This window comes from Salmo salar, chromosome 19 (genome assembly GCF_965601325.2).
Source record: "Salmo salar chromosome 19, fSalSal1, whole genome shotgun sequence".
NCBI lineage: Eukaryota > Metazoa > Chordata > Actinopteri > Salmoniformes > Salmonidae > Salmo > Salmo salar.
The window spans coordinates 81,477,878-81,489,472 of record NC_138309.1 but is presented as its reverse complement, the minus strand read 5'-3'; the positions used below and the strand labels follow the sequence as shown (position 1 = coordinate 81,489,472).

The 11,595-nt window shown below is 41.1% G+C and overlaps 1 protein-coding gene across 5 annotated transcripts; it reads right to left on the bottom strand.

Moving 5' to 3' along the window:
• Positions 1-5,187: 5,187 nt before the first annotated feature.
• Positions 5,188-10,049, bottom strand: LOC106579621 (B-cell receptor CD22). Of its 5 annotated transcripts, none has more exons than XM_045702763.2 (8): positions 9,899-10,049; positions 8,949-9,023; positions 8,238-8,624; positions 7,802-8,107; positions 7,399-7,665; positions 6,587-6,671; positions 6,416-6,473; positions 5,188-6,059 (listed from the first exon to the last, which is right to left on the bottom strand). In XM_045702763.2, the coding sequence occupies exons 2-8, from the start codon at positions 8,995-8,997 to the stop codon at positions 5,787-5,789; spliced, it is 1,425 nt and encodes a 474-aa protein (XP_045558719.2). In that variant the 5' UTR covers positions 8,998-9,023; positions 9,899-10,049; the 3' UTR covers positions 5,188-5,786. The 5 variants fall into 5 exon arrangements, with proteins under 5 accessions (XP_045558719.2, XP_082822123.1, XP_082822124.1 ...); XM_082965997.1 differs by having other exon boundaries at positions 8,238-8,597; positions 9,899-10,045; XM_082965998.1 differs by having other exon boundaries at positions 8,877-9,023; positions 9,899-10,044.
• Positions 10,050-11,595: the final 1,546 nt, after the last annotated feature.

Here is an 11,595-nt window from a genome sequence, read left to right as displayed (position 1 = left end):
TTTGAGCAGACACATGCACATTTGTGGCCTGCTGGAGGTCATTTTGCAGGGCTCTGGCAGTGCTTCTCCTGCTCCTCCTTGCACAAAGGCGGAGGTAGCGGTCCTGCTGCTGGGTTGTTGTCCTCCTACAGCCTCCTCCACGTCTCCTGATGTCTCCTGGTAGTGCCTCCATGCTCTGGACACTACGCTGACAGACACAGCAAACCTTCTTGACACAGCTCGCATTGATGTGCCATCCTGGATGAGCTGAACTACCTGAGCCACTTGTGTGGGTTGTAGAATCCGTCTCATGCTACCACTAGAGTGAAAGCACCGCCAGCATTCAAAAGTGACCAAAACATCAGCCAGCCAGGAACTGAGAAGTGGTCTGTGGTCCCCACCTGCAGAACCACTCCTTTATTGGGGGTGTCTTGCTAATTGCCTATAATTTCCACCTGTTGTCTATTCCATTTGCACAACAGCATGTGAAATGTATTGTCAATCAGTGTTGCTTCTTAAGTGGACAGTTTGATTTCACAGAAGTGTGATTGACTTGGAGTTACATTGTGTTGTTTAAGTGTTCCCTTTATTTTTTTGAGCAGTGTAGTTAAGGAAAATGCTCTCCTAACCAGGGTTGGAAGACAGCATTTGCTACCCTGAGCTTACAGTGGCAAGAAAACTTATGTGAATCCTTTGGAATTACCTGGATTTCTGCTTAAATTGGTCATAAAATTTGATCTGATCTTCATCTTCATCATAACAAACAAACAATTATACGTTTTCATGTCTTTATTGAACACACCGAGTAAACATTCACAGTGCAGGGTGGGAAAAGTTTGTGAACCTTTGGATTTCAAAACTGGTTTACCCTCCTTTGGAAGCAATAACCTCAACCAAACGTTTTCTGTAGTACTGAACTGTTTTAGCAATTTTCTTGTGATGTCTGGTGTGAACCGCTGTCTTGAGGTCATGCCACTGCATCGCAATCGGGTTGAGGTCAGGACTCTGACTGGGTCACTCCAGAAGGCGTATTTTCTTCTGTTGAAGCCATTCTGTTGCTGATTCACTTCTGTGTTTTGGGTTGTTGTCCTGTTGCATCACCCAACTTCTGTTGACCTTCAATTGGCGGACAGATAGCCTTACATTCTGCTGCAAAAAGTCTTGATAAACTTGGGAATTCATTTTTCCATCAATGATAGCAAGCTGTCCAGGCCCTGTGGAAGCAAAGCAGACCCAAACCATGATGCTCCATCCACCATACTTTACAGTTGGGATGAGGTTTTGATGTTGGTGTGCTGTGCTTTTTTTTCTCCACACATAGTGTTGTGCGTTCCTTCCAAACATCTCAACTTAAGTTTAATCTGTCCACAGAATATTTTGCCAGTAGCGCTGTAAAACATCCAGGTGCTCTTTTTCTGAACTTCAGACATGCAGCAATGTTTGTTTTGGACAGCAGTGGCTTCTTCTGTGGTGTCCTCCCATGTACACCATTTTTGTTCAGTGTTTTATGTATCGTAGACTCGTCAACAGAGATGTTAGCATGTTCCAGAGATTGCTGTAAGTCTTTAGGTGACACTCTAGGATTCTCCTTAACCTCCTTGAGCATTCTGTGCTGTGCTCTTGCAGTCATCTTTGCAGGACGGCCAGTCCTAGGGAGCAACAGTGCTGAACTTTCTCCATTTATAGACAATTTGTCTTACCGTGGACTAATGAACATCGAGGCTTTCAGAGATACTTTTGTAACCCTTTCCAGATTTATGCAAGTCAACAATTCTTTATCTTAGGTCTTCTGAGATCTCTTTTGTTCGAGGTATGGTTCACATCAGGCAATGCTTCTTGTGAATAGCAAACTCAAATTTTAAGAGTGTTTTGTATAGGGCAGGGCCACTCTAACCAACATCTTCAATCTCATTGAATGGACTCCAGGTTAGCTGACTTCTGACTCTAATTAGCTTTTGGAGAAGTCATTAGCCTTACTTTTACCAACATACACTGTGAATTTTTAAATGATGTATTTAATATAGTCAAGAACAATATAATAATTTGTGTTATTAGTATAAGCACACTGTATTTGTCTATTGTTGTGACTCAGATGAAGATCACATTTTATGACCAATTTATACAGAAATCTATGTTATTCCGAAGGGTTCACATACATTTTCTTGCCACTGTACTTTCCTGAATTTCAACACATTTTGCCATGGTCCGGAGAGAAAAATTTGCAATTCTATAATGCTATTCTACACATTTTGTCATGAAGCTTTGGCAAAAAATGTAAGTTTTAAAGCTAACTTCCTGAAATTCTACACTTTTTGCCATGAAGCAGAGATTTATTTTGGTGTATTATAGCTCATCATGCTTGTGTTCACATTTTGCCATGAGGCTGAGACAAAGTGTTGCAGTGTTAAAGCTATTTTCCTACTATTCAAAACATTTTTCTATCATATGCTATCTGGGGCCGTTCAGTAGTCCGGCCCTGATTCCTAACCTGCTACCAAAATCACTCCTTATTGAAGTGATGTGAAAAGAGAGTCAGCAACCTGCAGTGCCACAGTAGAGAACCAGCAACCTGCATGGCCTGAGTGGCAAGGTGGAAATTGGCGCCCTCTTCCAAACCTGCTGCATAAATTCTCCTAAACTTGCTAGACATTTACATTTTTAAATTTTTTACAAAAGCTGTATACTTTCTAGACAAAATCCTCTTCGACCTGCCCAAGGTCTTCTGGGAGAAGGAGACCCAGGAGCTGAGGGTGTACTTTACCCAGCAGGTGGAGGGAGAGCTGAAGGCTCTGGAGGACAGGATCAGGAATTGAGAGGTGGAGGGACCAGATGATTCAGAGAGAGAAGAGAGAAAGTATTGACTATTGGACATTATACTACACTGATGCTGCAATATTGTGGGGATGGGGATATGGTGGGACTGACAAAAAAGGGACTAACATTCTCATTGCAGATTTGTGGAAACTGCTTTGCCTAAATGTGGGTAAAATGTATGAAATTACGATAAAACAACGTGCCTGCATGCAGTTCAGGCTACCACTCACTGCAAATGGATTTATGAGTACTGTAGGTATGAGGTGATTGATCAGAATCTGTGTTCAACTGTATCTTACTGCTGTTTCCATGACATAGACTGACCATGTGAATCCAGGTGAAGGCTATGATCCCTTATTGAAGCCACTTGTTAAATCCACTTCAATCAGTGTAGATGAAGGGGAGGAGACAGGTTAAAGAAGGATTTTTAAGCCTTGAGACAATTGAAACATGGATTGTGTATGTGGGCCATTTAGAGGGTGTTTGGGCAAGACAATAAATGTAAGTGCCTTGGAACGAGGTGTGGTAGTAGGTGCCAGGCACACTGGTTTGTGACAAGAACTGCAACACTGCTGGGTTTTTTCACACAGTTTCCCATGTGTATCAAGAATGGTCCACCAACCAAAGGACATGCAGCCAACTTGACACAAGTGTGGGAAGCATTGGAGTCAACATGGACAACCATCCCTGTGGAACACTTTCGACACCTTGTAGAGTCCATGCCCCGATGAATTGAGGCTGTTCTGAAGGCAAAAGGGTGTGCAACTCAATTAATGTTTGGTATACTCAATGCCTCCAGAAAGTATTCATACCTCTTGACTTATTAAACATTTTGTTGTGTTACAACCTGAAATAAAAATGGATTAAAAATATTTATTTTCTCACCCATCTATACACAATGCCCCTTAATAACAAAGTGAAAATATGTTTTAGAAATGTTTGCAGATTAATTGAAAAGAAATACAGAAAACTCGAATTGACGTATGTATTCACACCCCTGAGTCAAAACATGTTAGAATCACATTTGGCAGTGATTACAGCTGTGAGTCTTTCTGGGTAAGTCTGTAAGAGCTTTCCTGGATTGTACAATATTAGAACATTATTCTTTAAAAAATGATTCAATCCCTGTCAAGTTGGTTGTTGATCATTGCTAGACGGCCATAACATGGTGCAGCCATCACCATGCTTGAAAATATGAAGAGTGGTACTCAGTGATGTGTTGTGTTGGATTAGCCCCAAACATAACACTTTGCATTCCGGACATACAGTAAATGTATTTTGCCACATTCTTTGCAGTTTTACTTTAGTGCCTTATTGCAAACAGGATGCATGTTTTGGAATATGTTTATTCTGTACATGTTTGCTTCTTTTCAATCTGTCACAGGCGTCGAAATGAGTAGACCAAGGTGCAGCGTGGAAAATGTTAATCTTGTAATTTAATGAAAGAAATTAACACTTTACAAATTAAACAAAAAATGACAGCAGACAGTTCTGTCAGGTACTCACAACTAAATGGAAAACAACTACCCACAAACAACAAAGGAAAAACAGGCTGCCTAAGTATGGCTTCCAATCAGAGACAACGATAGACACCTGCCTCTGATTGGAAACCATACCCGGCCAAAACATAGAACACAAAACATAGAATGCCCACCCACCTATCACACCCTGGCCTAGCTAAACAGAGAAAACACAGCTCTCCTAGGTCAGAGCGTGACAATCTGTCATTTAGGTTAGTATTGTGGAGTAACTACAAAATTGTTGATCCATCCTAAGTTTTCTGCTATCACAGCCATTAGACTGTGTAAATGTTTTAAAATCACCAGTGGACTCATAGTGAGATCCCTGAGCGTTTTCCTTCCTCTCCGGTAACTGAGTTAGGAAGGACGCCTGTATCTTTGTAGTGACTGGCTGTATTGATATGCCATTTAACATTGTAATTAATAACATCCCTGAAAGGGATATTCAATTTTTTATTTTTTTTATCCATCTACCAATAGATGCTCTTCTTTACAAGGCATTGGAAAACCTCCCCAGTCTTTGTGGTTAAATCTGTTTGAAACACACTGCTCGACTGAGGGACCTTACAGAGATGAAGTGGGGAACAGAGATGAAGTAGTCATTCACTATTGTTGCACACACAGTGAGTCCATGCAACTTATTATGCGACTTGTTAAGCAAATCTTTACTCCTGAACTTATTCATGATTGTCATAAGAAAGGGGTTGAATACATATTGACTCAAGATATTTCATCTTTTAATTTATTTTCTAATTCAAAACATCATTCCACATTAATGGGTATTGTGTGTAGGCCAGTGACACATCTAAATGTAATCAATTTTAATGAAATATGTCAAATGTTGGACCAATAAGACCAAAAGATTTCATGGAAATTGAATGTAAATGTTTTAATTACAGTGCAATTAATAAACAACCTTAAATTCAGCCTCAGGTGTTTCTTTGATTTAACACTCAACATAAAAACTGACACAATAACTTCAAAATAGATATAAACTGAAAATAGATGATATTGTCATTCTGGGAACTGCACAATAGATGATGAGAAACAGTGACTAGTAGATTTTAACACCATTCTGCCGTCACGTAGACTTACTTCACCAACTTCCTGTCTTGCATCAGACCATTGTCTGTCTAACTGTGTCTTCTCTCCTCAGTCATCATTGACTTTATATGGTCTTAAACTGCCTTCAGTAGGCTAGTTGAACTCAGCAGTTCCTCTATACTGGAACCCATTAAACAGATGCTCTGTGAACTCATCACTCAAAATAAATGGTCCAAAATAAAGAGTAGCCTACATCATCGTATCACCACTATAGTAACAGTTAAACACTTTTCATCCCAGCAAATTCTACAAATATGCAGATAATCAAAGAGCACACAATTATAAATGTAACAAAAGTACCAATAGAAAACAGATACACAATGACGATACTGTACATAAAAACACTTAATACCCATTGGCGAGAATACATTAACATGCACCTCTTTTATTCACTTGTGCATAAAGCCCATCTAGGTTGTTAAGTGGTGGTTCCTGATCCCCTCTCCCAGTCACATTGACTTCAGCGTACTCACTCTCCTGTCCCTGGACCCTGTCCTGGGCTGCAGCTGGGGTCTCTTTGGTCTTTAGTTTGGAGAAGTCTATGTCACCGTAGTGGATCTCTTCAGACTGGTCTTCTGCAGGTTCCTCTGGTTTCTCTCCAGCTGTGGCCTGGTCAGCACACACTGTCCCAACCGGGGAGTTCTGTGGAGAGAACACAGAGAGAGGAACAGGTGTAAAGCTCTAAGCTCAGTCATTTGTAAAACTCTAAGGTCAGCAGGTTACACAACACATACTGAGGGGATGTCAATGAAAATGTCAATTCAACTGACAGGTGTAAAGAGTTACATTTTGCCAGGAAACACTGTCAAAGTCCAACAGCTATTCTGTTATCATTGCATGTTCTTACAGGATGTGGCATTGCTTCCGGTGTGGTCATCTCCCCTAAACTTCCTCTGAAATAATGTTAACCTCATGGCTTTAAATAGTTTCAGCATTAATTCAGTACTTTCTTAGATACACTTTGTAGATAGGTTTTGAAAGTTGAGCCTTATTCCCACCTGTCCCTGTGGACTGTCTGTCCTTTCAAGTCCATCGTGGAGCCTCGAGTTTCTCCTCCTGGAAGACATTTAGAAAGGCCTTCTGAATGCACTGAGAGGGTTTTCACATGCAAAAGCACAAACACAGCATAAATAAAATTGTTTTGCGTTGATGCCAGGAATAGTTTTTACCATACAAAAAGACTGATCAGGCTGATAAGCAAAAAGGCCCCCAGAGTTCCTGCTGCAATCCCAAAGCCCATTGAGGTTTCTTGCCCTGAAAATACAGCACATATTATGGTCAATTGTCACAAAAAGATCTCTAAAGTACACTACATGACCAAAAGTATGTGGACACCTGCTCGTCGAACATCTCATTCCAAAATCATGGGCATTAATATGGAATATAGAATGTCATTGTATGCTGTAGGGTTAAGAATTCCCTTCACTGGAACTAAGGGGCCTAGCCCAAACCATGAAAAACAGCCCCAGACCATTATTCCTCATCCACCTAACTTTACAGTTGGCACTATGCATTGGGGCAGGTAGTGTTCTCCTGGAATCCTTCAAAACCCAGATTGTTCCGCCGGACTGCCAGATGGTGAATCGTATATTCAACATGCCAGAGAACGGATTTCCACTTCTCCAGAGTCCAATGGCAGTGAGCTTTAAACCACTGCAGCTGATTCTTGGCATTGCGCATAGTGATCTTAGGCTTGAGTGCGGCTGTTCGGCCATGGAAACCCATTTCATGAAGCCCTCAACAAACAGTTATTGTGCTGCCGTTGCTTCCAAAGGCAGTTTGGACCTCGGTAGTGAATGTTGCCATCCTACTGCCAATGTTTGTCTACGGAGATTGCATGGCTGTGTGCTCGATTTTAAACACCTGTCAGCAACATATGGGGCTTTAATAGCTGAATCCACGCATTTGAAGGGGTGTCCACATACCTTTGTATATATAGTGTATATGTAACCTAAGATTGTGCTCTAAAGGCCCGTTTTACCTTTAATAGTTAGCCACACTTCCTTTGACTTGCCACAGCCGTGACTATTTCTTGCTTCACAGTAGTACAGTCCTCCATCACCAACAGTCACATTGAGGGAGTAACTCTGTCCAGATTCTACATGTCTTGTTTTACCCCCACTGATCTGGAACCAGGTGAAGTTTGTCACAGGAGGGTTGGCTGTACTGCTGCAGGTCAGATTAACACAGCTGCCCACTAATACTGGATCAGCTGGACTGATGGAGGCCGAGGTGTCCTTAGGAGAGACTGAGGGAGAGGGGTTCATTTAGAATATATCTGGATATGGTATATTGAATAGTCTCATCAAAACCACTCTATTACAAGCATCAGTGAAAACATGATAGAATGATCTATTCTACAGGAACTGGTGACTAAATCTTACATGAAACGTTAAGCATCATGTTACGTTCAGCTGTCTTGTTGCTTGCCCCTACTGGGTAGACTGCAGTGCAAGTGATGTTCTTCTCATGATGAAGGTATGACAGAGTGAAGGTCACCGTGGAGAAAACTGATTTGGTTTGGTCTGGATTCTCCTGCAGTTGTTTCTCAGTTGTGAACTGTGTTGGGAGAGTCCATGTCAGCTCAGGGGGGTGTTCAGGACAGGGAGCAACAGCAGAGCAGTTCAAACTGACAGGGTTCCCTTCCTTCAGCTCACCGGAGACAGTTAGGTTGGGACTGGAAGGCACATCTGTAATACATTGTAGATAAATATATTTTACACTAAAAGTTCAAATGTCCACTTGCTCTACTCTTATCTTTGATGCAAGGAATCTAAACTGGGGAAAAAATAGTTGGTTAAAAGTTAAATTATCTCTTACCTCTGACAAATATATCAACAAACTTATCAATGTCTGTTGCACGGAATGGTTGACTCTCAATCCTGAAGTAGTATTTATTAGTGTAATTGGTGGTTACATTGAAGAAGACTGTGGTGCAGTTCTTCTGGGACATGTTTCCAGTTATGTTCCCTTGATATATGTTGACCGTCTTACTACTGTTAAATATCACATTGTCCGGACGCCCATCAAACTTTGGTGATTCTTTAATCCAGACTCCAGAGATCGGTATTGTGCTGTTAAATGTATTCTTATGTTTGTCAGGAATATCAAATGAACATGGGATTTGCACACAGGAGCCAGTCAGTACATCCAGTCTATCTGGCATTGTGGCGATCAAATCTGGTTGACAAAAACAGGCCAAAACACCTGTAACATGAAAGACAACATCAGGGAGGTAATGTGATCTTTTCAGTACAATCAACCTCTCCTTCTGCAGGAAAAAATATGAACTAATTTCAATATACAGGTGATTCCTGATGTCACGACTCCATGTCCTAAACTGGATTATGCACATATCTGGAGCACAGAATGTTTGAATGCAGACTATTAAACTCTACTTATCAGGAGTCAACTGTACACTTTTATATACATTGAGACAGGTGGGAATATAGCTCATACCATGATATAGCATCACTTGTACTTATTCCTCTGTCTGATCCATAACTAATTGTTGCTGTATGGAAGACTCACCTGACATAAAGAGGACAATGAGAAAAAACATGTTCTCAGGACAAGCCATGTGAAAACTCACACACTACTGATAACCTGAAACAGTACAAACATTCACACATTTAGTAACTCACAACACACTGCCCCTCCTTTAGGCTCAAACCCAACACCTGAGCACTCCACTCCCCCACCCCACCCCTACAGGAGGGCAGCTCCCGCTCAGGCTATCCAAGCTCTTTTCAGTCCTGGCACCTGAATGTTGGAACCAGCTTCCCCCTGAAGCTACCTGCCCATCTTGCAAAAACATCTGAAACCCTACCTCTTCAGGGAATCTTAAATAATCCCACAGCACCCCCCCCTTTCACAGCCCGACCTCAAAAAAGCCTTTTGTGAACTAACATTGACCCACACACACTAGCTCTAACTTTGCTGATACCTACTTGAGTGTACTTACTATGAATGTAATGTGGTTGTCCCACCTAACTATCTTAAGATGAATGCACTAACTGTATGTCGCTCTGGATAAGAGTGTGTGCTAAATGACTCAAATGTATTACATTGAACCTTAATGCGTACAGTGCATTCGGAAAGGATTCAGACCTCTTGACTCTTCCCCCCTCATTGTTACGTTGTTCTAAAAAAGGATGAAATAGTTTTCTCCCCTCAATCTACACACAATACCCCATAATAACAAAAAAACATTTTTTAGAAATGTTATGTCATTATGGGGTATTGTGTGTGGATTGATAAGGATTTTTTTTTTAATGCATTTTACAATAAGACTAAAGTAACAAAATGTGGAAAAAGGGAAGGGGTCTGAATACTTTCCCAACACAGTGTATGGCTTTCAGTTGTGAAGCTATAACATGAACCAACAGCAGCACCTTGAACATTTCAAATCATCACCAGTAATAACATTTCAGTGAGTCTTAACATTAAAATGCAAAGATAGTGAAGAAGTCGACACTTACATTACAATCTTGAAAACCGATCACAGAAAAGGAGATAACAGCACACCCATAGTGAGTTCTGACAAACTGAAGTGTTGCAATTCAAGTTGGACAACGGCATGTGATGTACTTCCTATTCCTTATAAGTGTACAAAATGATTTGCATTTTCAAAAGCAAGTAGTCTAATTATATACAGTACCGGTCCAAAGTTTGGACACACCTACTCAAGGGTTTATCCTTTTACTATTGTCTACATTGTAGAATAATAGTGAAGACATCAAAACCAGGAAATAACACATATGGAATCATGTAGTAACCAAAAGTGTTAAACAAATCAAAATATATTTTAGATTCTTCAAATTAGCCACCCTTTGCCTTGATGACAGCCTTGCACACTCTTGGTATTCTCTCAACCAGCTTCATGAGGTTGTCACCTGGAATGCATTTCAATTAACAGCTGTGCCTTGTTAAAAGTTAATTTGTGGAATTTCTTTCCTTCTTAATGCATTTCAGCCAATCAGCTGTGTTGTGACAAGGTAGGGGTGGTATACAGAAGATGGTCTTTTACCAAATAGGTCTAAGTGAATTTTTTTCCCAATTTTAAATTGAACCTTTATTTAACTAGGCAAGTCAGAACAAACTATTATTTACAATGACTGCCTACCCCGGCCAAAGCTGGGCCAATTGTGCGCCGCCCTATGAGATTCCCAATCATTGCCGGACATGATACAGCCTGGAATCAAACCAGGGACTGTAGTGATGCCTCTTGCACTGAGATGCAGTGCGTAAGTCCACTACACCACTCGGGAGCCCATATTATGGCAAGAACAGATCAAATAAGCAAAGAGAAATGACAGTCCATTACTTTAAGACATGAAGGTGAGTCAATGTGGAAAATGTCAAGAACTTTGAACGTTTCTTCAAGTGCAGTCGCAAAAACCATCAAGCCCTATGATGAAACTGGCTCTCATGAGGACTGCAACAGGAAAGGAAGACCCAGAGTTACCTCTGCTACAGAGGATAAGTTCATTAGTTACCAGCCTCAGAAATTGCAGCCCAAACAAATGCTTCAGAGTTCAAGTAACAGACATATCTCAACATCAACTGTTCAGAGGAGACTGTGTGAATCAGGCCTTCATGGTCGAATTACTTCAAAGAAAGCACAACTAAAAGACATCAATAAGAAGACTTGCTTCGGCCAAGAAACACAAGTAATGGACATGAGCCTGGTGGAAATCTGTCCTTTGGTCTGGAGTCAAAAAGAGATTTTTGGTTCCAAATGCCATGTCTTTGTGAGACGCAGAGTAGGTGAACGGAAGATATCTCCATGTTCGGTTCCAACCGTGAAGCATGGAGGATGATTTGTGATGGTGCTTTGCTGGTGACACTGTCAATGATTTAGAATGCAAGGCACACTTAACCAGCATGGCTACCACAGCATTCTGCAGCGATACACCATCTCATCTGGCTTGCGCTTAGTGGGACTATCGTTTTTTTCTACAGGACAATGACCTAACAGACCTCCAGGCTGTGTAAGGGCTATTTGACCAAGAATGAGAGTGATAAGAGTGCTGAATTACAGAGTACTTTGTTGAAGCACCTATGGCAGTGATTACAGCTCGAGTCTCCTTGGGTATGACGCTACAAGCTTGGTACACCAGTATTTGGGGAGTGTCTCCCATTCTACTCTGCAGACTGTCTCAAGCTCTGTCAGGTT

What these genes read in the sequence shown, in the direction of transcription:
- LOC106579621 (XM_045702763.2), bottom strand. Translation starts at nt 8,997, where the DNA reads ATGGCTTGTCCTGAGAACATGTTTTTTCTCATTGTCCTCTTTATGTCA. An exon ending in CATGATGCTTAACGTTTCAT is followed by an intron (nt 7,666 to 7,801) that starts GTAAGATTTAGT and finishes CCTCTCCCTCAG; the next exon opens with TCTCTCCTAAGGACACCTCG. An exon ending in CAGACAGTCCACAGGGACAG is followed by an intron (nt 6,060 to 6,415) that starts GTGGGAATAAGG and finishes TTCTCTCCACAG; the next exon opens with AACTCCCCGGTTGGGACAGT.